This window comes from Phyllostomus discolor, chromosome 5 (genome assembly GCF_004126475.2).
Source record: "Phyllostomus discolor isolate MPI-MPIP mPhyDis1 chromosome 5, mPhyDis1.pri.v3, whole genome shotgun sequence".
NCBI lineage: Eukaryota > Metazoa > Chordata > Mammalia > Chiroptera > Phyllostomidae > Phyllostomus > Phyllostomus discolor.
In genome coordinates this window covers 126,036,026-126,061,178 of record NC_040907.2, presented here as the reverse complement: position 1 = coordinate 126,061,178, position 25,153 = coordinate 126,036,026, and the positions used below count along the sequence as shown (strand labels likewise).

The 25,153-nt window shown below is 56.9% G+C and overlaps 1 protein-coding gene across 2 annotated transcripts in view; it reads left to right on the top strand.

Annotated features, from left to right (window-relative positions):
• Nucleotides 1-20,478, top strand: part of PALD1 (phosphatase domain containing paladin 1) — a 67,507-nt gene extending 47,029 nt beyond the window's left edge. For both annotated transcript variants that reach the window (XM_028512240.2, XM_036026851.1), the window contains exons 18-20: nucleotides 2,876-3,016; nucleotides 16,425-16,580; nucleotides 18,631-20,478. In XM_028512240.2, the coding sequence (XP_028368041.1) occupies nucleotides 2,876-3,016; nucleotides 16,425-16,580; nucleotides 18,631-18,783 (450 nt within the window). In that variant the 3' untranslated portion in view covers nucleotides 18,784-20,478. The remainder of the gene's footprint in view (nucleotides 1-2,875; nucleotides 3,017-16,424; nucleotides 16,581-18,630) is intronic.
• The last annotated feature ends 4,675 nt before the right edge of the window (nucleotides 20,479-25,153 follow it).

Sequence of the window (25,153 nt, the reverse complement as noted above, 5' to 3'; positions counted from 1 at the left end):
GTGAGGCCCGGGGCACTTGGCTCTGGGGCCCTGGCAGATGAGTGTGCGTTGCCTTTCTACACTGTTGATGGTGCTCTCTTTTTATTGCAAAAGCTTTAAATTTTAATGTTCAGTTTGTCTATCTTTTCTTTTGTTGCCTGTCCTTATGTGTCATATCCAAGAAGTCATTGTCAGATGCAGTGTCGTGAAGGTTTTCTTCTAAGAATTTTATAGTTTTAGCTCTTATATTTAGATCTTTGAGCCATTTTGAGTTAATTTTGGTATATGGTGAAGGTAAGGGTTCAATTTCATTCTTTTGCATGTGATATCCAGTTTTCTCAGCACCATTTGTTGAAAAGAATGTCCTTTCTCCACTGAGTGGTCTTGCATCCATGTCAGAACCACATGCCCGGCCCCGGCCAGGCGGCTCAGCAGGCTGGCGCGCCGCCCTGAGCACCAGGAGGCTGCGGGTTGGATCCCTGCTCCGGGCGTGTATGCGAAGCAACCGACCAGTGAATGCTTCTCTCCCACATCAGTGTTTCCTCTCTCTCCCCGCCTTTCTGTCTCTCTATGATTAATGAATATATCCTTGGGTGAGGATTAGAAAAAGCATTTGACCATACGCCCGGGCTTATTTCCAAGTCGAATCCTTAGTCTTCATGCATCCCTCAGATGTGATACTCAGAAGTCTCTCTGCGCACCCCTGGCAGTTTGCAGGGGCTCCGTGTGCACTCGCTTCTTCACCCTCCACAGCCCCCAAGAGTTACAGTAGGTGCCTTTGCTACTCCCAGTTGACAGATGAGGAAACCGAGGCAAGGGAGCTAGGCTTGTCACCCTAGAGCCGTGTGAGAGAGGATGGGGCTGGGGTGCAAGCCACGTGGTGGACCTCAGAGCCTGTGTTCCAAAATCACATCATTTGACCCTGAGATGCCCCTCTACCCCTGTCCTCACCCATCCCAAGATGGCGAGCATGCCCAGCCCTGGACTCTCCTGTCTAGACCAGTTTCCTTTGCAATTAGTTTGCCCACAATCCCGTGGGGTGGTTCTAGTAGAATGTGAAGAGGGCTGGGATAGACATGGGTTCCGAGGGCTGAGGGTGCAGCAGGGGAAGCCCAGGAGGACTTCACGGAGGAGGTTACATTAGAGTGTGTTTTAGAAAGTTGACTGAGTCCTCTGGGTGAGAGGATTAGTGTGCAGAGGAGATCAAGTGTGCAGAAGATGGAGTCTAGAAAGGCCGGGAGCTGTTTAAGGCTGTGATTAGCAAGAACGAAAGGAACTGGGCTGCAGTGGGGGGAACCTTGATTGTGAGGACCCTGGAGGGCCACATTATGTGTTTGACCTTGCCCTTGAGGCTAGCAGGGAGGCAGAGAAGTTATGATCAGACTCTCATTCCGGGGGCCCGGTTGCGTGGAGGAGGCAGTGGAGAGGAGAGGCAGGGCCTGAGTGAGGAGGGGCTTTGGGACAAGCAGGAGAAACTAGTTCTCTTCGGGAGGTCTTGGGGCAAAGAAGCACCCAGGATGACCTTGGCCTTCTGGCCGGTGGTGGTGACAGCCAAGGAGGTTGAGAATTCATGGGGAGCAACAATTTAGGAGAGAGGCTAGGAGTTCTGTGCACTGAATTTCTGCCGGGGGAGTTCCGAGTGGGACCCACTCCCGACCTGTGCCCTTGAGCACCCGCCTGTGCTGTGCACTCCCCAAGCAGCGTGCTGACCCGGAGCCTGGGACCAGGGTAGGGGCTGGGCCTCTCCCTGCAGCCGGGGCCAGGTGAGCAGAGTCCTCCTAGGTTATGGGTCCTCCCCTCCCAGTCCTGGCTGCAGCTCCATCCCTGGACCTGCCAGCCCTGGGCTTGTCCTTTCTGAGAAAGCTAGAGGCGGGGCCCAATCGTGGAGGTGGGGCTGATGGGCCTGTGTGCCGCAGTGGGCAGGTGGAGGAAGAGTCGGGTCAGGTTTCTGTCCTTTCCTTCAAGGTTAGCAGCTGCCCTGGGGCCCTCCTAGAGGGAGAGGCCTCCCTCTCAGGGGTCAGGGAGCTCCTGGTCTGGGGGAGCGAGGGTGCGGAACAAGTGGGCGCAGGAGCAGGTGTCTCGAGTGTGGGGCGTGATTGGGGTGCACCGAGGGGCTCCACGAAGGCAACGTGCTGTGAGGAGGGTTACGTGTGAGGTAGGCAGGCAGGCAGGCGGCCCAGGGGCCTTGTGGACCTGGGGAATCTCATTTTGTGCTGAGTGCGGGGGAGCCCACAGGTGGGGCAGGCTCCCGTTTATAGTCTCATAAGCCCTCTCTGGCTCCAGGGAGCAGGCGGGGCTGCCACAGTGGGATGAGACGTGCTGGGGGCTGGATTGGTGCTGGCCCGGTGCGGGCGGTGCCAGGCTGACAGATTTACGAGGCAGGGGGATCCACAGGGAGGTGCTGGGAGGGACAACTGGGGGGAAGAGCGTGCCCTGCGGAGCGGCCTTCCTAGGAGTAACAGGGTTACATCAGATGAGGGGTGTCCATGAGGGGTTCCCTATAGCTGGGTGTCCCCGCAGGGCCTGGTGGCTGCGGTGGGGTGCAAGCAGAGCCAGCTGGGTCCCAGCACAGGCTTGTCCTGTACCCTGCCCCACCCACCAGCACGTTACACCGAAAACCCCTTTTGTAGATTAGAGTCTGGATACGGGTTTGTTTGAAGCAAGGGTTCTACTGCTTAGGAAAACAAGTGCCTTGGGAGCCCTGGCCTCAGAGACGCCCAGGAGCCTCCTTGTGCCCATCCCAACTGAGAACCAGGGACAGGCGGGGCTCCGTGGTCAGCGCCTGGGCCTCGGGGCCAGGGTGGCCCCTGGCGTGGAGAGAGCCTGTGGTCGGGGCAGGAGGCCCCACCTGCCCACTTTGGTTTTCTCTCTGCTCAGCCCCCTCCTCTGGCCCCAGGTGGTGATGAAGGTGGTACAGCTGCTGCCCGACGGGCACCAAGTGAAGAAGGAGGTGGACGCGGCACTGGACACAGTCAGTGAGACCATGACGCCCATGCACTACCACCTGCGGGAGATCATTATCTGCACCTACCGCCAGGTGAGCCCCACCCTTAGCCCGAGTGCACAGCTCAGGGTGTGGCTGCTGTGGGTGTGAGGTGGCTAGGGCTCCCTGGGAACCTCATGGGCTCTCGGTCACTTCTTCACCTTTTGCAAGTGGAGGCGATCCCTGAAGTAGATCGTGCCCAGACCCAATGCCCTGGCCTGACTCTGGAGCACCTGGCGGGGTGTGTGCAGGGGCGCTGCCCAGAGCACTCTGCAGCTGCTGCAGCCCTGGGAGCCTGGCCAGGATGCCCTAGGTCCCTGTGGTGCCAGGTGCCAGCCCTCCAGTTCCTGGTGTGGGGACCGGGGGCCTGGCGGGAGTCAGGTGGTGGCCGGGCCCTCTGCAGTCCTGGAGAGGGCTGTTTGGTAGCCGGCAGGATAGCGGTTAATAGCTGATACTGTTCAGGGACTGGAGGTTTCCATAAAAGTCCAGATTTCATGTGAAGATTCAGATTTTAGGCCTATGTAGAAAACTGTGTCCCCTTGTTGGCCCTGGCCCCCAGCACTCTGTCACACATGGCCCCCAGCCCAGTCACGTAACCTGCCAGGCAGCCCTGGGCACCGGGCCTTGTGGCCTCTGGCCTGTGTGCGGGGTGTGCTGACCTGCCCGATTCTGCTCTTCCCGGGCCCAGGAAACTCGGAGGGCGGCCGGGACAGAGGGGGCCCTGGAGCGGGAAGGGGCAGCTGTGGGGGGGTTGTAAGTTTCACGAAGGTTGCTCCTGAAGTGAGTGGGCGTCCCCTGGCGCCAGCCTGTGTTGTCTGCCGCTGGCCAGCAGTCCCGAGGACAGTGTCTGTGGCGGCCCTGCTCCGCCTGCACCCCGCACACCTTGGTGAAATGGCTCATCCAGGCCAACCTCTGCTCAGGGGTCATGGCCCAGTCTGTGACTGGGGCACTGGGGGTTGCTTGGCTGGACGCAGGGATGCAGGCTCTGCTCAAGGTCAGAGGTCAGTTGGAAGAGCTGCCAAATGTGGAGGTGGGGAGTGGTTAAGGAGTTTCAGAAAACGGACTTTGGTGAACTTTGGAAGATGGACTGACTAACTTTTCCCCAAGGCCCCAGCTAGATTGTACTCCTATTTCTTTTGGGTCTTTGCAGTGGTATGGCAGGCTGCCGCCAGGTGGCAGCCGTGAGCTAAGAGCCCGAGCTCCACTGTCTTTCAGAGGAGACTGAGAGGGTGCAGAACCGAAGCTTCCAGTTCCCTCCGTAGCTGGAGGCTCCAGTGGTCTTCAGCCCTGCTTCAAAGCGTCAGAGGTCCCCACCCTGCACTGGCCACACTCTGTCAGAGCTCCCCCTGTCCTTTCCAACTCTGCTAGTTCTTAAGTGCCTTTAGGCATTCTTGTATCCCACCACACCCCATCCCAACCCCCACAGTGCCAGGCCCTCCCCTCTCTGAGCTCTGCAGCCCCCAGAGGGTGGAGCAGGAGCACCAAGGGGAGAGAGGAGCCGTTCCATAGAGTTGATCTTGAACAATCCCAATATAATGAGAGCTGGGGAAGGCACTTCAAGGGTGCAAAGTAAGTTCAGAGGCAGTGAAGGTGTTTTGGTGTTTACCAACACGGTTGTGTCAGAACCTGTCAGAGACGAGGTTGGATGCGTAAATTGGCTCTAACTCTGTTGGCAATGCGGAGGGGAGGGTGGTGTGGTTGGGGCTGTGGTCAGCAGTGGATGCCCTTGCTGCCTTTGGGGTGGTGGGTGTTTTAATGAGAAAGGAGGAAGCAGAGCCAGTGAGGATGGTGGTGGTAGTGGCTTCTGCAGGCTGGTGGCACCAAAACAAAATGTAGAGTTACTTCTCAGTATGACCACGAGATGGCCCCAGTGAGCTGAATTTGGGCCAAACTCACAAGAGGTCGAAAAACAGAGGGGCCCGAGAACCCTTCTAATGCAGTCCTTCTCATCCTGGCTGCGTAATCAGTTCACCTAGGAGCTTTAGAAATACCGTGCCTGAGCTCCATCCCCAGAGTCTGATTTAGTTGGTCTGCTGGGGAGACAGAGCATGGATCTTTAAAAAAAGAATTCCCTTGGTAATGCCAATGTACAGTCAAGGTTGAGAAACATCACATCCTCTAAGCAGGGCCCCTACCTGAGTCAGCGTCAGCGTCAGGGTCGTCTGGAAGCTCATTAAAATGCCACCGCTGGGCCCCGCCCTTGAGCCTCTGATACTGCAGGGCGGGACCTCTAGCAGGCTCCCGGTCAGGCACCGCCCTGGGCAGACTCTGCAGGGAGGCCCGCCCAGATTTTGATCGGGGTTGCCTTGAATGTGTCAGTCTGTTTGGGGAGAATTGCCGTCTTAGCAACCGTCACTTTTCTGATCCTTGAACATGGGATGTTCTCCATTTATTTAGGCCTTCTTTAATTTCTTACGGGGTGTTTTATATTACTGTTTCCAGAGTGTAAGTTTTGTGCTTCTTTTGTTAACTTTATTCCCATTTTACTACATTTATGCTATTACAAATAGAATTGACTTCCTTATTTCACTTTTTAGCATGTGTGTTGCTATGGTAAAGAAACACAACTGCTATTTGTATATTATCTGTATATTGACCTTCTATCTTGCAACCTTGTTAAACTCGTTTGTTCTAATGCTTGTTTATTTTAGTGAATTCCTTAGAATTTTCTACATACATGTTCATGTCACCTACAAACAGAGAGTTTTATTACTTCCTTTCTAGTCCGGGTGCCTTTTATTTAGCTTTCTTGTCTAAGTGCTGTGGCACGATCTCTCACTGTAGTGCTGACTAGCAGTGGGAAGAGCAGGTGTCCCCCTCCTGTGCCTGGCCTTTGGGGGGCTGCCACCGGCGGTTTTCTCATAGACACCCCTCATCAGGCTGGGGAGGTTCCCTTCCATTCCTAGTTTGAGTGGTGTTTTTCATAATTAAATGTTAAATATTTTAAAATGCTTTTTCAATGTCTACTGAGATGATTGTTTGGTTTTTGCCCTTTATTTTATTGGTATAATGTATTGTGTTAATTGACTTTTGGATTTTAAGCTAACCCAGCATTCCTGGACTAAAGCCTACTTGGTGATGGCAGGTGATCTTTGTATGTTTCTGCATTTGGTTGTTGAAGAATTTTTGCGTCAGACTCATGAGAGATACTGATCTGAAGTATTTTTCTTAAATGACGTCTTTAGTTGGTATTAGGGTGATATTAGCCTCCGAATGGTACCCTCTCGCGTTTACAGATGGGGAGACGGAAGCATGGACAGGGAGCGAGGTCATCACAAGTATATTGGTCATCTTGGGCTTAGACTGCGTGGCTTCAACAACAGAAATTTATTTTCCCACAGTTCTGGAGGCTGGAAAGTCCAAGCCTGAGGCTCTGGCTGATTCGGTTTCTAGTGAGGGCTCTCACTGGGGCTCGCAGACCGCTGCCTTCTCACTGTGGCCTTCCCTCAATGCATGGGTGTGGGGTGGGGGGGCAGGGGAAGGGAGGGGGGCTCTCTGGTGTCTCTTCTTACAAGGGCGCTAGTCTTGGAGGTCATCCAGTCACGGACTCCTGGAAGTGCTGTGACAGAGCAGAGGACTGAAAGTGACCTCAGTCCCATTGGGATTTCACAGACTGGTTTTGAAAAGGGAAGGACTGTTCTAGGGTCGGCAATGTGTGATGTTCTTAAATATGTCCATTTTAAAGAAAGGAAGGAAAATGAGAAAGAAGCAAAAACTTTAAAAGTCCACCTACCATCTAATATGGTTGGCATTTCCTAAAAGAAAAGATATTTTGGTCCCAGAAAGGTAGAGTAGGTGTGATCTCAGACTAGAGGACAGTCCTCAACAAGATTGCATTTCTGAATTCCCGTGGACCCAGAAGCTGGCCGTGGACCTGTGTTTGGGAGTCATAACCTTTGGTGCTAGGCCGCTGTCTCCTTTAATCAGAAAGGCGGAGTGCCCCCCCCCCCCCCGCCCCCTGCCTGGCTGGACCCAGAGCCCATGTCCTGCCTGAGGTCAGGGAATCTCAGCTGTCCCAGCTGCGTTCAGATTAGAAGGGGCATCTGGCAGCTTGGCGCTTGTGTGTGAGTGTGTGTGCCGTGTAAGGGACTTTATTATGGTTCACACGGCCTGGTGTCAGTCCCTGTGTAGATGGGAGGGAAACTGTTTAGATTCTTCCAGGCTGATTGGCAGAAGGAACATGGGTGTGGGAGTTGGAGGGAGCTGGGTTCCCTCAGGGTTGTCTCCACCCCTCTGACCGCTGGGTCCCCACTGGCTGGGCCGGACTAATGCTGTGTCCCTGGCAGGGTGTGTGTGGGAAGGACACGAGGAACAAAGGGAAGCACAGGGCTGGGTTGGGCACTCAGTGCCCAACACATGGAGGGGTGCTCCTAGGGTCACCAGAGGGCTGCGGTGTCCCGAGGTCTTCCTCTGAGCTTAACCCCCCATAGACCAGAGATTTTAGTGCTAAAGGGTTTATAGAGCACATGACCCCTCCCTTGACAGATGAGTGGGAGATCAGGTTTCCCAGTTCCCCTGTGAGTTGATGGCTGAGCAGGTGTCAGAAACAAAGATCCTCACTTCCAGCCCTGAGCTGCTCCCCTGACCACGCTGCCCTTGACCCGAGGTCCCTGCTGCTCCGGTGAGCTGCGAGGGCTTGCTGAGGCCCCAGAAGGCCGCTGCTTCCTCCACACTTCCCCTCTGATCGACTGGCCCCTCTGGGACTCAGCAGCTGTGTCTCAGCCCTGGCATCTGGCTGTTTGTTGGTTAAACCCCTGCCCTCTGCCTTCAACTTGGGAGTCCCCAGGGGATCCCCTGGAGCCTGCAGTTGTCTGCCTGGAGTAGGCCCGCGTCCTGCGTGTGCTGGTTGGCCTGGTCGGACCCCTGGAACCACTGAGTGGAACTGGACCTGAGCCCAGGCTCGGGTGGGGATTACCACCTGCACCACTTCCATTTGCCTGGAAACATTCTAGATCTAGCCACATCCCACCCATGTGAAGTTTTCCCCAGGAGCTAGTTCATAGCCTTGGGGTTCTGAAAGCTTCAACAGCTCACAGCTCCTCTGGGGAATGAACCCACAGCCCAGCATGCACCCTGACTGGGTGTCGAACCTTTGACCTTTCGGTTTACAGGATAATGCTCCAACCAAGTGAACCAAACTGGTCAGGGCAGAATTTACTTATTTTTAAATTATTCTGGAAAATGTCCAGCAGTGAATTTGAAGTAGGGAGAATAATCTCATGAACCCTTGCCCACCTCCCCGCTTCAGGAGTGACCAGTCAGGGCCGGTCCTACTTCACCTGAAGCCGTTCCATTTGTGGCCCCCTTCCCCTTCCTCCACCCCTCCCCAACTGGATTATTTTGAAGCAAGTCCTAGACCTCGTGTTTATTCTGAAAATATCTCAGCACATAACCTAGAGAGAGGGTATCTTTGGAAAAGAACACCGTAATGCCATCGTCACGCCGTTGTCACACCTCAAACAGCAGCACTTCCGCACGCACTGTCAGCGCCGATGTTGGCCAGTGTTTGCGGGTGCTCGCTGGCCCCACGGTCTTTCTCCCTTTGCATCAGGACCCAGGAAATACCCACAGCCCGCGTCAGGCCGGTGTGGCCCTTGGGTTGTGTTGAGTCTGGAGTCGCTCTCCTTTCTTCCCTGGGAGTGTGTCTGCCGAGACAACTGCTCTGTCTTACTTACTGGCCGTGCAGCCCCTGGAGCTCCTGACGACACCCAGGCGTCTCCCAGCCTGTGTGGAAGGCCCTGCGCACCCTGTCACGATGGGTAGGGCTCATCAGGGAAGCTCCGATTTTGGCCGAACAGTCCCGGGTGGTGCCATGCGCTCCTGGAGGCTGGGAAGGGCCTGAGGTCTCTGTTGCCATCTGGCAGATGCAGGTGCACTTGCCCCTGATTCCTCGTTTCCTTGGGGGTTTGCACAGCGGCTATGCGCTGACGCTCTCGTTCCCTCTGCATTCACTAAGGGCAGTACTCCCTGGAGGAGAGACCTCCCCAAGGTGCAGGGGCAGGAGGAAGGCCCAGAGCTAGCTCTTCCCTTGATCTGGCCACCTTCCCAGGGGTCTGGGGGGTGCTTCCCTGACACCGGGGAGGGTGTTGGATTCAGTGAGCCCTGGTGCTCCTGCAGATCAGAACCAGAGCAGCTGAGTGGGTCCTGGGGGGGCGTGACCGGGGCAGGGGTGGGGTGGGACGGGAAGATGGAGGAGCTCCTGACCGGAGGCTGGAAGTTGTTAGAGGCCCGTGCAGGGCCCCCAACCCCCAGGTGTCCTACTGCCCCCTCGACCACCCCAGAACCAGCGGGAGTGCAGACACCAGGCTGACTGGAGGGGAGGAGACGCCAGACCCGGACTCCCAGCTCGGGCCCTCTTTGGCGGCCACACTGCCTCCCGGGCAGGAGGGGGCGCAGCGGCACCTCCCTGCCTACCTCAGCCCCACTGGGCATAGAAATAAGAACTAGAAGCCATGACACTTGTCCTTGTTTTCCCAGCCTGAGGAGTGGAGAGAGGGCCAGAGGGGAAGAATGTATTCAGATGTGGATCGTGGGCACGGATTAGAGGAGGGTTTTGAGGAAGGGGTATGGGACCAAACCCACACACACATTTTCCATGTTGAGGGACCTTGCCTGGAGGAACAGCCTGGGCCTCCTGCAGGCCGCCCGGCCCCTGGGGGCTGCAGCCTGGTGAGCGAGCCTCCCTCGTTCTGTGGGGCGTTGGTGAGACGGGGCCAGGGCCTGGCCACGCTGTGTGTGAGGGGCCACAGTGCTCAGGGCATTTAAATAAAGGAAACAAAAAAGAGCAACCCCTTTGAACTAAGCGCGTCCACGGGTTTGGGACAGAGGTGAGAAGGCTGGGCCCCGGAAGGGACGGCGGCCCCAGTGGTGGCGCCATCTGGTGGATCAGTTGTTTCCTGCAGGGCCTGGAAAGGGAAAATCCTTGTGACAGAGCAAAGGCCTGGGCTCCTGGAGGAAGCCCCGCTGGAGTCATTAATGTCGGGGCCTTTTTCCCCTTGGCCTTGGCTGGTGACATTAATCTCAGTGTTCTGTATCTAAGACAGTCTGATGTGCCGCCCGTCTGTCCCTTCAGGAGTTTGCAGGAAAGCCAAGGTGAAGGTAGCCACACAGAAGTAAAGTGTCCTCTGTTCTCAAATGGAGATTTATTTTACAAAGACAGTAGTGCTTTACCTTCGAGTAGTGCTCTTTGAGTGTTTAAGGAGTTTCTTTTGTCTCCTCTGGTCCTCATCCTCAGAGCGCTTGGTGAGGAGACGGTCAGCCTGCAGGCCCGTGTGGCCGAGGAAGACACAGACCCAAGGGAGTTTTGGGATCAGCCAGAGGCAGACCCAAACCCGCCTCCCAGCTCCTCTCCCGCACACCGATGGCCACCACCGTGCAGGGGGCAGCTTTGCTGCGGTGGGAAAAGGAAGGGTCGGCAAGAATCCTCAGCCCCTGCTCGTGCGCTGCCCTGGGTTGGTGCAGAGGTGCTGAGAACTCAGAGAGGCCCAGCTCAGTTCCCAGGGACGGAGGCTATTATCTTAAGAAAAACATGCCACGAGACAGCTCTGGCTCTGGCTGTGAGCACCAGGTGCGGTCTCCCTCTGTCTGTCCCTCTGTCTGTCCGAGACTCCGGCTTGGCCACAGTGGTCCCTGGAGACCTCATCCCAGCCGGTGGTGTGTCTCCGGGGCGCCGGCTGTGCCGCTGGGGCAGCTCTGGAGTGCTGCGAGCTGGCACACGCAGTATGACAAAGGGAGGGGCGGCTTCCCAGGACTCTTGCGTACCCGGCCTGAGATAGAGCCAGTGGGTTGGTCAGCAGCTCCCAAAACGGAGCTGGGGCGTATGCGTGTGCACACACATGTGTGCATGTATGCATGTGTGTGTAAGGGTGCATGTTCTCAGTAGCTGAGGCCTCTTTAGCTTTCCCTTCCTTTACGCTGTAAGGCTGAGCTGGGACCATCTCCGCCCTCGGGGGCTTTCCCGGTGTTTTCAACAGCAAGCACCCCTAGCACCTGCAGTGTGCCCGCTTGGTTCCTAAGTGGCATTAGGCTGGGGATTTCCAGAGGCTTGGGAAGGGTTTCGGTTTCAGCCTGCGCCTCCCCCAGCACAGCCCCCACTGACTGGGCCCGGCCTCTGTGCTCACGGCTCCCGGCCTCGCCCGGTGCAGGCCAGGCAGTCACCACACGTGTCCGTTGGGGAGCGGGCGGGCGGGTGGAAGGTTGGGTAAGTCATAGTGTGATTGGATGGATAGGAAGCCTGACCCCGACCCCCTTTATATCTTTTGGTTCTTTGTCCACATTATCGGTCTTCCAAGAGAGGGTGCTCTTTTCCAGCAACTGAGAGAGCCCTGGGTCAGGGAGGCAAACCAAAGTGCTGGCCCGGCTTCGCCAGCAACTCCCTGTGCAGCCTCGGGCCAGTCGCCTTGGTCTGCCAGGGCCTCTGCCGGGGCCTCTGCTTCTCCGTCTGCTGCCCGGGGTCACTGTCGCTGCTCCATCTGCCTTGAAGAATGGTGGCGAGCACCATCCTGGGTATGGTAGGAGGTGGGAGTGGGCTATGTAGGTGCAGGGGTGGGAGCCGGTAGGCAGGGCTGGGACACCAGGCTGACTCGCTGGGCTGCGTGCAGGGTTGGCAGGCTCCTGAGGGCTGGGACGTGTCTTGTAGGTGCTGAATCCCAGAGCCTAGCCTGGGGGTGCATGAGGAACGTTTGTTGAATGAACAGCATGCAGAGAAGTGCACTGTTCCATCTTTAGCCCCTTTGAAAATGCTGAACAAAATATGACATCTTTGGAAAACTAGTTACCTGCCAGTGGGCTGAAGACTTTATTGTGCTCCAGGCCCCATGGCCTCACACACCTGAGGGGACAGCCCGGGAAGCAGCTGTTGCTGACTGCTTAGGGGCCAGTGTCTGCCAAGGAGAGGGGTGGCCTTGAACTTTGAGAAGAAGGGTGGGGTCTGAGCTGGGAGCTCTCCCTTAAAGACACCTTTGAGGGCTGCCTTCTGCGGCCTACAGCCCGGGCCCCACCTCAGCTGGAGGGCAGCGGTCACCCAGCCCTGCCTGTTCTGTTCAGGGGGCCGGGGTGAGCGCGGCGGGGACGCTCCAGTAATGGGGTGCCGTCTGGATTGGTTAACGCAGGCCCTGAGTCTATCCTCGTTTCTCCTCTGGGGCGCTGTTTTCCTGGAGCCTGTGCTGCTCCTACCTCTGCGTGCGACCCAGCAGGCCGGCTCCCCTTTTTCACCGCAGTCCCCCTGTCTGGGACGCAAACAGGTTGATCTAGGTCACCCCAGGCAGTCCGATGCAGGGCCGAGTGAAGATGCAGGATGCCAGCAGCGGTCACTGATGGACCCGACAAACATTTACTGAGCCCCTCCTGAATGCCAGGCACTGTGCGGGGGCCAGAGAGGCCTCGTGACAGAACAGGAAGGCACCTGGAACCCGCAGTCCAGTGGGGCAGGCGGACACCCAGGAAACACTGCACAAGCCGAACTGATGGGGTGTGTTACACAGGGTCTGGGGCAGGGCGGGGCTCCCCGAGAAGGCGGTGTTTGCACGCACACCTGAAGGAGGGGAGGAGGCGGCCGTGCTGACATCCAGGCGGCGAGTGCAGCCAGTGCAAAGGCCCTGAGGCGGGAGCTGCCTGCTTTGTTTGCGGAGCAGGGATGGGCAGGGCAGGAGGGCAGCGGTGACGGGGCAGGAAGGGTGGACCGAATGGGGCCTTGCATGGGGTCACAGGGACTTTGGCTTCCACTCTGCTGGGGGCTGCAGGGGCCGGTGCAGGGCATGGAGCAGAGGGGCCGACTGGATGTTCTAGCAGAGCCACTGTGGTGCGGTGTTGACAACAGGCACTGGGGGTTGGGGTGGGGGTGGTGGCAGGGAGGCTAGCTGGGCGCTATCACGGCGGTGAGGTGGCTTGAATCAGGGCCGTGTGGGGTGGGCGGCTTCCGGGGGCCCAGTAGAGTGTACCAGATTGCCTGACCGGTTGGGTGCAGGGCTGAGGGAGGGAGAAGCCAAAGAGGGGTGCCAGGTTTGGGCCTGAGCCTCGGGAAGGACAGAACTGCCGCTGAGATGGGCCGGCCCGTGGTGGGGCCGCTCTGGGGAGAGCTCGGCAGGTCCATCTGGGGCACGTCTGGTGCCTCTGAGAAGCGCCGCGAGGGCCGTCACATGTCCAGGTCTGGAGTCCCGGGGACACAGGTGGGAGTCCCCAGTGTCTCGCCTGAACCTGGACTCTGGGTGGCAGTGGAGGCCACCATGAGACGGGAGGAGGCGCCCTGTGGACCGAGCTCAGCGACCCACTGGGCACTGGAGGCGTGCCGGCCCTGCCCCACTCTCGGGACGGCGGGGAGACAGAGAGACGGGCCAGTTTATAATCTGGTGCTTGTCCCCTGGTTTACGTGGCAGAGGCCGGTCATGTCTTGGGGAGCAGAGGGAGCCGAGAAGGGGGCGCTGTGGGGCTGGAGCTCACACTGCTGGCGTCAGGAGAGGAGCTTGTCCTGGGCCCCGGGGGGGTGGAGGGGGAGCTGCTTACCTAGTCATCGTGGCAGGCGGGAGGGCATTCCAGGCCGGAGGAGAGAGGGGTAGGAGTACCAAGGCAAGAGCGAGGCGGGGAGTGGCTGACCTTGACTGTGAAGAAGGGCCAGGGTGATAGGGGAGCTGGGATTTTGGAGTTTGTGTCCCAGCTTGGAGCTCTGTGCTGTTGGTCAGTTACCTAACCCTGCAGAGCCTCACCAGCGAAATGGGATGTTCCTCTTCCTGAGTGGAGTTACTGGAGAGTGGAGCAGAGTCCAATAATCCGATCTGGGTGTAACGTGCTCCCCCCAGCACGCGGCGTGTGGTGGGCCCCGGACACCCCTGCAGAGGCTTGCTGGCCCTGCCTCTGTACCAGCAAAAGGCAGAGCTTCAGCGGAGCCCCTGGTGGCACACAGGGCCGCATCGGTGCCGGGCAGATTGCGGGCTGGAGAGGCCTGAAGTGCCCAGTGCCCTGTGCCCTGGCCACCTTTCCCGAGCCCCTTCTATTTCAGGGCTCAGTCCCAGGGGACAGAAGGTCTTGCCTGAGGCACCACGGCTAATGACAGCCTGGCCTGCTGGGCCATTTAAAAACAGCTGCACTATTTTTGTCAGCGGGAGGCGGCTGCCCGTCCTCTTCCCCAGACAGCGCCGTGCCGGGGGATGTTCAGGAAGCCAGGGCCTTCATAGGAAGATGGGTCGTTCCTCAGTCACAGACGTGGGTCGGGCAGGATGTGCCCGCGGAACCTTCCGGGGAGTGGCAGGCGTCACCCTCACCCAGCGGTCTGGATTTAGAAATAATTCCCCCCTACCTTGCCAGCAGGGCTCTGAAGGCATGCCCCGGCCTCTCCACCCTGAATGTGGCTCAGGCCCCTCCTTGTTGGTGTCTGAGGGCGGCAGGCCTGAGTCCCCCACGGGGCGGGGCCCCGAGAGAGGGGGTGGGGCCCCGAGAGAGAGAGGGCGGGGCTGGTGTGGCTGTGCCCGGGCGCCAGGCCCAGGGCTGTGGGCTGCGGGCTTTGCACATCTTCTGGACCTTTCTTCTGAGCTGGTCCACGCTGAGCAGTTTACGGCTTTTGCCTGGAGGGACCACGGCTGATTTCCTTCCTTTATTCTAAGGAAAGGGTTTTGGACCGGCTGTGGGCCTCTGGCTGGAGTGCGGGAAGCGGCGTAGGGGACGGGGAGAAGGTCCCGGCGCAGTGAAGTGTGGCAAAGCCGTTCGTAATGCTACTAAGAGCTGCATCGTACTGGCCACAGTTTGTATTCAGGGAAAACCTTTTTTCCTGGTCTGCTGCCTAATTCTAAACCAAAACTGGTTGATCGTTAAAAACCATAGGCGTTCTGACTTGACCCCACTCCACACCCCCAGCAGCAACCACGTGGCCACTCCCCAGCGCTGGTCCACCGGAAGCCATCCTGGCCCCTTCGTCGGAAGGGTCAGGCCTTGGCCTGGCCTCTGGGTGCTGCCTCCTTCGTCTCCCCGTCTCCCCGTCACCCCGCCACTGCTGCCCTGAGCTCTTCCCCTTCTGTCTACCTGGAGACACCTCACTCCTTAACCCCCTTTATGCCCTTCTCAGGGCACTTTTCTGCCCGTCTTTCCCCTAACCCACCTTAAATGTTGCCTCCTCTTTGATGCCTGCCCCAGTCCAGCTACTTGCCTGCCTCGATCACATGGTCTGACCTCTCTGGGCGCTTCATGTCTGTCTTCTGTTCCCCCACCACATCCCCACCCCACCAGCGTCTCTGTGGGCAGGGCCTGTGTGTGTGTGCTAGCCCTCCGTCTTGTTCTGTGAATGAATGGACTTGTGTGGCCCCTCCTGGTTCCAGGTGCTTCCTCACACCTTGCTGTACTGAGCAGCCCCACCCCCAGAAATGGCGGTGGGGGGCTGACAGTTTAAATGACAGAAACAGGCCCAGAACCTAGCTTGAGTCTCCTTGTTCACCTTCCACCCTTGCTCCACCCCCACGGCCTCAGAACTCCTCACAGATGGTGGGGGTGGGCTGGGCATGTAATCACTGTCCACTCAGGCAGCCTGGGAGCAAAGACGGCAGAGGCCCTGGGAGCTGAGTTACCGGAGGCAGAAGTGGGAGGTAGGGGACCACAGGCCCCCAAAGCAGGCCCACCGTGGCTCCTAGTTGGTGGGACTGTGGCTGAGTCAGTTTCTCCCTCTTCCCAGGCGGGGATGAACTCACTCTTGTGAGCAGCTGGAGGCCGCAGAGCCCAGGCCGGGGGAGGGCAGAGGGTCCATGCTGCATCACCCAGTCAGAGCCCTGAGCTCGGAGCCTTGCTGACTGCTGTCCTGGACGCTTCCCAGGCCACTGCTCAGAGACCTCACACCCAGCTGCCCACCCTGAGCGAGGCCCAAGGGCTCGGGGAGAGAGGAGCCAAGAGTCCTTCCTCCAGTCCTGGGAGGGTTGGGGGCGGGAGGAGGAGGTGGCCCCACTCCGGGCTCACAGGAGCTGGCGGAAAGGGTCCTCCCAAGTGGTTAGAGCTGGGCATCATCTCGGGCCTCTGGGGCCTGCCCCCCGGGAGGGCCTCTCCACGCCTCGGGCAGGACGGAGGGTGCCTGAACGGGGCTTTCCCGGGGCAGCCTGTCCTCGTCTGGTCGCCCCTTAGAACAGGATGGGGGTTCGTATTTCACGAAGAGGAAGTAGGGATTGAGGGAGGCCAGATGACGTGTCCTCACATCCCGGTAGGAAATGGACTTTTGACGCCCTTGGCCTTGCCGTCTGAATCCTTTCCTCCCATCCCCACCCTAGTGTTGAGGGCAGGAGAGGATGTGTCCATGTATGGTGTGAGTGTAGTGTGTGTGGTGGGGAGTGGGTATGATGGCTGTGTGGGGGGTGTATGTGGTATGTGTGGGGGTGGGAGTATGCGTGGTGCGTGTGAGGTGTGTGTGTGTGGTGTGTACCTGTGCGTTGGGTGGGGATGCACCCCTGTGCTGATGCCCGCCCTGCGCTGATGCCCGCCCTGCGCCACCCTGCAGGTGAAGGCTGCCAAATCGGAGCAGGAGGCCCGGAGGCTGCGGCTGCGGAGCCTGCAGTACCTGGAGCGCTACGTCTACCTGGTGCTCTTCAACGCCTACCTGCACCTGGAGAAGGCGGACTCCTGGCAGAGGCCTTTCAGCACCTGGATGCGGGAGGTGAGAGGTGGGGGGCCGAGGCTGCCTGGACAGGCCCCCGTTGAGCAGAAAGCATTCCCATCTCTCATTCTTCGGTTTGGCTGGTATTTGTCCTGTTGACCTTGGGCCCCCAGCACAGCGCCTGAGCTTGGCAGGCAGAAAAAGCTTGATGAGCGAATGAGTGAGTGAATGAAGGAATGAAAGAGGAGGAGGGAGATGAGGCGTGTGGGGAACAGAACAGGGTGGTGTGTCAGGCTGGGCCCCCGCTCTGTGTGTCCCCAAGGCCAACACTGCCCGGCCTCCTCTTGCCCGCCGCGTGTTCAGCCCTCACCTGCTCTGCCAGGGGCGAGACGGCGTGGTGGCCCAGGCCCCTGCCACCTGCCATATGACCTCCCACAAGTTAGTTAACTGTCCCGCTGTCCTCAACATTAAAAGGGACGTAATGTCCATACTGTTGGCACCACCTTGGAGGGTTGTGGTGGCATTCCATGCGACACAGGTTCCCCCTGCCGGACAGTGCGCTGAGCAGCTCTGCCATGCAAGGAGACTGTACGCTCCCATTCCACAGAGGAGGAGATGAGCACAGAGAGGTCTGCACGGCCCTAGCACGGGCCGTGTACCTTGTTCACGATCAGCATTAAAGTACTAGAGCAGCTGGTTGGCGGAGCCCACCACGTCTGGCCTAGGACACTGCCCTCGAGTTCTGCCTCGGTGCTTGGCCTCCCAGCTCCTCCTGGTTCTTCCCCTGTCTCAGCCCGTTTTAGAGGCAGAGCTGGCGCCTCGTTCCCTCTAGGTCAGCAGGGTAGCCGGCCTCCTCTCCTTGGCAAAGTGGCCTGTAATTACCCCTCCGCCAGGACACGGGCCCCTCCTGACCTTTCCACCTGTGCTGGTGATTCTAATGTGGATCAAGCCCGCATTAGCTCCCGGGGGGCAGGCGGGTGGGAGGGCAGGAAGCCAGGACCCCACAGAGTGGATGAGGAAGGACATGGGCCTAGGCAGAGGTGTGGGTGGGGCCGGAGCTGTGGCGTCGGAGGCACAGCTGCCACTGAGGTGCCCCGTGGCAGGGACAGTGGCTGCCGGGCCGTGGAGCTAAAGGAAAAGCCTCTCGCAAGGCCCTGGGGTGGCTGAGTGTGGAGTCAGGACACCTGCGGATGGGGGGGGTGCCCACCATGGCCGAGCTGGAGCCCTGCTCCTGAGGAGGCTTTGGCTCCGCTTCCTGTCTGAGCCCCTGGGTGGAGGTGGGGTGGGGGACCTAGGACACTTCCACTAGGGCTTTGCTTGGAGAGAGGACATCAGCGCAGCTGAGGGCTGGGAAGGAGCTGAACCCCTCCCCAGCTGAACCTGGGTGGTGTGTGCGGGGGCGGGGGGGGTCAAGGAAGGAGGGGAGTGCAGTCCGGTTAGGAGTGCGGGGTTCCAGCCGCAGGGCCCGGCTCCTGGGTGTCAGTGGCAAGTAGGGGTGAGGGCTGCTTGGGGGCCTTCGTTCTGGTGCGCCCTGCTCTTCCTCACCCCCAGGATGGCAGGGTGGGAAGGGGGCCACTTGCTGGATGGCTTGGGCCTGGTGTCAGGGCCTGGGCCACTGGACAACAGAGCTGCGTGGAGGGCACCCAGGGCAGCCCCGGTAGCCTGCCCGAGTGGAGGCCCACAGCCAGAACTCAGAGCCAGAGGCTCCTGCTGGCTCCCGAGTTCATGCTGCCACCGACCCGAGCCTCCCCGTGGCCTGGCTGTCCCTGTGCAGGAACTGGGGCGCACGGGCTCAGAGCCAGCTGGTCTTTGGCAGGGCTCTCTCTCACCTGCTGGGTGCTTCTGGGGCTGACGTAGCCCTCCACGACCATTCCCCAGGTAGAGGCTGTTATCCCCATTACGAGGAAATGAAAGCTCAGAGTAGAGTGTGGTGGTCAAAACACACACTCTGGTTCAGTTCGCTGAGCTGGTAGGAGGTGGCCCCGGGCCCCAGGCTCAGCTGTGTGCTTCGGATGGGGCCCAGGGAGGGAAGGAAGGCGTGCAGTGGGTCAGGTGACCCCGAATGGCACCGCCCCGCCGAATGCAGCCCCATCCACACTGTCCTCTCCAGGTGGCGTCGAAGGCCGGAGTCTACGAGATCCTCAATCAGCTGGGCTTCCCTGAGCTGGAGAGCACGGAGGACCAGCCCTTCTCGAGGCTGCGCTGCCGGTGGCAGGAGCAGAGCCACAGCCCTGCGCCCGCCGCTGCTGGGGACTTCCTGTAGGCTGTGTGTCCCCAAGCCCCGTCCCCTCCCTCAGGGCCCCACGAAGGCTTGGGGTGTCTGAGGTGCTCTTCATGGAAGTGGCCCTGAGTTAACAGTTCCCCAGCTTCCCAGAGGGCCTGGGGCTGGGTCGGGATCCCTGTGTTGAAAGAGCTTTTTCTAGGACAGCCAGCACACAGTCGCGTCTTGCAAGTGACAGGCATGCGCGAGCAGCCTTCAGGGGAGCCCGGTGGGTATGCCTTGCAGGCGGGCTGGCATCAGCCCTCCAAGGAGTTCGCTCCTCAAGTTGCTAAACAAAGCTACTTGCTACTTCCACTGCCACCCCTCCTTCTTCCCAGCTCTCGGAGCGGGCCTGACAGCCCCGGGTGCACAGCAGCAGGCCAGTGCTGGTTCCCTCTCTTTCTCGGCTCTCCCTCTCGGCTCCTCCCCTCTAGCTGCCTGAGCACTGCACTCACACTCGGGGCCTCTGGCTCGCTGGGGAGTGGACAGCCCCTGGGTGGCTTTGTTACTTTAAAGGCAGCTTTACCTATGTTCTTGCCGCTCGTGCCCCATCTCCACCCTGGAGACTTCCAGAAGTACAACCACGCGGCTTGGTGGGTCCAGCAGAGGCCTCCGCCTCTCCTCCTTACCCCTCTCCCCTCCCATGGGGCTGGCAGGACTGTGGAGTTTCCCACGGAGCTGGAAACACCAGGGAGCCCTTCTCAGAGGAAGGGAGAGCTTCCAGAAGGCGGACACGCCCTGTGGGAGAAGCCGGCTCCTTTTGCCTGGGAGCCTGGGTGAGCGGTGCTGAGGAAGTGAAGGCAGCCAGCCTCGGGTCCCTCAGTACCTCCGCTCCGTGCCCACAGCCCGATGTCCCTGTTGCCCCCACCTGCTACAGCAGCAGCTCTCAGGGGCACCGCACCTGAGTGAGTGGTGGAGTGTGTGAGAGTGGGCCAAGGGCAGCCTGAGGGGTGACCCGGATGCCAGTCCATTCTTGCTGAGGCCCATTGAGCTGCCTCCCAGTAGGAGCGGAAGGGGCCAAGCACGGCTGACCCAGAGGCCTCCAGGATCTGCTGTGTCCAGACGGTGAAAAAGCCGCTCAGAAGAGGCAAGAGAGGCGGGCGGTGTTGAGTTGAGCCTTGCAGCTCTTCCTCTGGGGGCCGGTGTCTGCTGAAAACCAGGGGCTGCACAGTGGGGAGGCTGTCCACCTGGCCTGGCTTGTTGGGGCCGGGGGGCCTCTCTTTGGTTGAGCCCATGCACTTCTGTGGAAGAACAGTGGTCGTGTCCCTAGTCATGACATTTGAAAAGGGGGCAAGAGGCTGATGAAGTTGTTCATATCTGCCTACTGTTGGAAAATATTTGACCATCTTGGCTGATTTCTTTTTGCAAAACTACTGTATGTCTGTTCACTACCTTTCCAGATTTACTGTTTTTATTATTTTTGCATGTATTAAAAAGTTTTACTTTCTTTGCATACAAGGTCTAGGTGAGGGGTCAGAGATCAGGGCTGAACTGGGAGGGGGCCTTTGCGTCCTCGTGGTTGGCCCTGACTTTCATGTGCTGGGATCAATGGCTGGTCATGTCACCGCTCTGCCTCAGTATCCCCATCTGCAAAATGGGAGAATAATACTTACCTACCTACCTCACAGGGGTGTTGTGAGGATTCATTTGTGATTTTTTTGTACAGAGCTTTTGAGCATTAAAAACAGCTACATGTGACATGCGCTTGGCTGCTGATTTGTCTTTAGTATGGGGTAGGTGTTACAGAACCAATGCAAGCTGGGGTCCCTGCTCCTTCAGAGTAAGGGTCAGTGGGCAGGGTGAGTTGAGTGTGTCTACCTTTACTGCTCCCCAGTCTCAGAAAAGGCAGGGTTTTTCCAGACATTTATCTTCTTCTTTCACATTTCCAGTCGTGCCTTACCATTTCACTCAAGATGCTAAGGGCTATCATGCTAAGCCCCCCCTTGAAGAAAGCATTATACCAGGCTAATTCACACTAAAGTGTGAAAGACTGCTTTATCTAGGGAAATGAAACAAAGTGGGATTTCAGGGGCTGTGAAGGAGGGCACACCTCAGCCTTCATTTTCTCCCCAATCCCCAGGCCCTGTTCAGCCCCTTCAGGCCCCTCATGCTTGAACATGCTTGTGTTGAGACATTGGTGTGTAAAGAGGCGATGGGGAGAGTGAGGCAGAGACAACACTGACCCTGGCTTCTCAAACTCTTTCAGGATTAGGGAAGCAGGGCCCTGTGGGGGGTAGTGCTAAGGTCAGCTGGGGATTGACGGGATGGAACGCAGAGCCCCCACTGAGCTACAGTTGGGCATCTTCCCAGGCTGGGAGGGAAGGCCTCCTGGGATTATCTCCTAGCACGGCAGGAAACATCACCTCCTGGGAGGCTCCATGTGGTTTCTTAATGTGAGGCGGAGGTGTGTGTACAGGGTGACTGTGTGTGTGCTGGTTCTCACCTCTCTGCTGGGGATGAAGGGGTCTGGGCGGAGGTACACGGGGGTGGGTGCCGTGTTCACAGATATGTGCCCCAGGGTCCCCAGGCCTGCCCCAGCCTGCGGAGGGCACCCAGTGTGCCGTGGACAGGACTGGCTCACATTTCAATACCTCCTCTGGTCAATGGCATCTGAAGCCTCTGACACACGAGTGAATACGTGTCAGACTTGAGAACAGCACCTGGCACAAAGTAAGCACATAACCAGTTTTACCCAACTTTGCAAGGCCTCTCTCCAAGCCCTTGCTCAGAAGTGGCCCCCCACTTACTACCCAGGTGCCCCCCAAACGCACAGATCTTAACAAATGTATGTACCTGTGTGACCTGGACTGCTGTCAAGATATGCAACCTTACATGAGGATTATTTTTAATGTGGACATTTACAAACAATATCTCAAGCAACATCGTCAAACACAAATCTTGATGTAGGTAATGGCTGGAGCTCCAGGGCTGCCTATCACTGAACATAGCCTCGCTACCTCAAGCAAGGAAAGGGCTTGTTCAGTGGGAGGATCTCATGGGAGAGACCTGGTGGGGTTGCAGTGGTGCCTGGGGCCAACCGGAGCTGGGAACTGGCCAGGAAGCCCTCTGCGGCATCAGTGAGTGGGCACCGCTCTGCTTCCCACCCCGCTCCCCACCCCTGTCCCAGGAGAATCTGCCATGAAGAGTGGCTGACCTTGGGATCTAACACAGCCAAGGCCATGCTCCCCTCCAGCCCTGTCTGCCCTCAGTCCTTGCTTCCAGGCCAGGACTAAGCTCAGCAATTTCTGCCCATCCCTGCACTCCTCCATCCAGCAGCTCCTGTGTCTGCCAAGAGTTCCCGAGAGCCGCTGGCAGTGTGGGGCTCTTCCTTTCACGCTACCAGACCCGCATCATGGGTAGAAGGCCCTGTCTGCCTCTGCCTCCTCCATTACCCTTCACAGAAAGTTCCCCAAACAAATCACCACATCTAATCCTCTCTTGGTGTCTGCTGTGCTGAGCACCTGAACCACACACCTTCACTCTTGCCTTGGCCTCTCTGGGCAGGGGCTGTGTCCTTTCTGTTCAAGGTCAACCTCCTCTGTCACTGCTTGGGGAAAATAACCACCCCGGTTTGCAACTTCGGATGTTGCAGTTCTACCCACACAGTCGTCTTTCTCTCTCTTGCCCTGTCCTCCGTCTCAAGTGCAAGGGCACGGACCCTGCGGACTGTGACCAGAGGGACAGGAATTTTTGCTCACCTTTCCCTGTGGGTGGAGGGGTGGGGAAGAGAGGATCGAGGGGGTTGTAGTGAGCTGGGTTGGTACCCCCAAATCCACATATGGCAGTGCAGACCTGATTATTTCCTGAATAAAGGGAATGCCCTTGTAAAGGTTCTCGAGGTGCCCCTTTGTCTGTCCCCCTGAAATGTCCCTCCTCGCCGTCCCCAACAGCAGTTGCTGAGCACGCTGTTGTCCAGCTCCGGCCAGCACGGCTTTTCACATTTCTGAAAAAGTTCTTGCCAGTTTTGTGGTTCCCGATAGAATCTCAAACTTACTTAATTTTATATGTCTTTTAAATTAATAGTGAGGCTGAACTTTTTTCCATGTTTATTGGCCTTTTTTATTTTTCTTCTTTATAGATTGTGTCTTTTGCCCTTTTTCTTTGGGGTGTTTGTCTTTTTTATTGACTTGTCAAGCTGGTAACACCTGGTTTCTCGCATAGGTTGCACTGTTGTTAGCTTCAAGATAGCATCGGACACACGTGGTCCCTCAGAGCCAGTCCTCTCTGCCCGCCCCATGCCCTCGTCTGCACTGTAACTGATCCGCTGCAGGTCAATAACTCTTGCTTATTTCATTATGTTCTTCATTAGAGTACTTACTTCATCAGACACTATATTTAGAGTCATCATCCCGTTGAAGATTCCAGCAATTCCACGAGGTAAGTATTACGATCTTCATTTACAGGTGGAGCCACCAAGGCCCAGCGATGTCTGATTCCCAGTTGTTGCTCAGTGCAGAGGGGAAGTTGGAGGCGGCGCCAGTGCGGGAATCCTCCCTGACGTTTCCGTGATGGGGGAGAGGAATGGCAGTCCTTCTGGAGGAGGGCCCTTGCTGGGGCGGTTTGGGGCGGATTAGGGCGGTGGTGTGGGGAAAGCATGACGACTTTGAAAACCCTCCCTCAAGGTCTTGCGGTTCTCGGACTCGATGATGTTCAAACCCCGTGTTCTTTCAAGAGGTTCCCCTCAACACCCACAAGAAATGCTCGTTTCCTGAATCACCCCGAGAGGTTATCTATGACATGGGCCTTTTAAGTTTCGCTTTGCTCTTCCTCTTAGCTCATTCTTTCCTTTTCCTACCATCCACCCACCTCACTCGTCAACAAGCCCTATGTGACAGTGTCTGCCCTGTCCGAAAATAATCTTCGTCCTTCTTTGAACTAGATGAGGCCACATGCTGGGTGGAATTAAACACCAACAGTTTATGAAAATCCCCATTCTCACCCCAACATTTGGGGTCACCAGTCTTTTTAATTTTTGCCAACCTGATACAGAAAAAAAAACCATCTTGTATTTTTATCTTAGCATGACTTTCCAAATTACGAATGAGATGAAATATCTTTTCATATTTTTATTGGCCACTTGGGTTTTCTCTCTTATGGTTTTGCTTATTTTTCTATTGGGTTGTTTTTTTAAATTAATAGGCATGCATTTTTAACACAGTTTGTTTTATTTATAAATATTGGTAGATATACATCCAGTTCTTTCTCCCAGTTTGTCTTGTAACTTTTTTCAGAGTGCACCTGTCATAGAGAAGTCACAAATTATGACGTTGTCTAATGTATGCATTTTGTCATTTACATCTTGTGTAGGCAGACCTTCCCTACCCACGGCTTACGTATCTATCTCCTGTGTTTCTCTGAGTGCTTGTAGAGCGTTGTCTTTTATGTTTAGTGCTTTAATTCATCTGGGAAATTTTTTTTGTGAATGACATGAGGTAAAAAATACAATTTTTTCCAAATGGGTATCCAGTTGGATCCACATTATATTTTTAAGATTTTATTTATTTTATTTTTAGAAAAGGAAGGGAGGGAGAGAGGGAGAGAAACATCAATGTGTGGTTGCCTCTCACGTGCCCCCTACTGGGGACCTGGCCCACAACCCAGACATGTGCCCTGACTGTCTGACTGGGAATCGAACCAGCGACAGTTTGGTTCACAGGCCGGTGCTCAGTCCACTGAGCCACGCCAGCCATGGCAGCCCCATATTATTGATTGAACTCCTTGAACTACAGCCTTCATCATACATTAGATCCCCATGTATACGTGGTTCCACGGAGCAGATGCATGGTTGTCATTGCCCCTGGCATCCATTCATCTTCCAGTAACCGTATCTGACTTTCCATCGTCAGGAAGAACAGGACAAACGCTTGACTCAGCTGGCCAGTTAAGCCAACAGGGCTTACCCTGTGCACTCGCCTGAGTGACCAGAAGTCTTAACTACTCTTGTTGCACTTAAAGGGAGAGGCTGCAATGGCTATAGACGTTACACAGCCGTGAGGAGAAAATAAGTCAGAATGAAACCAACACATGAAGGCCAATGGAACTGAGCTGGTAGATGGGGATTTTGAGTTTCTGCATCACTTCATGCCTACAGCCAGGCACCCCTGGCCCTAAAGAACTTTTAATTAGCAAGCTGTTTCTGTGCGTGAGTTGGGGGGTGTTTTCCCTCGGTGCACAGGCATCTTAGTCTGTGTCTGTATTCTTTATTCTCTTGCATTCATTTCTTTGTCTTTCCAAGTTCTCTCTTATTTCCTTCCTTCCTTCTTTCATTTCCTACTTTTATTTCCAAGTAAATTTTAGTATTGTTTTTAAGTATATTTTATTGATTATGCTATTACAGTTTTCCCAATTTTTCCCCTTTATCACCCCTCTGCCC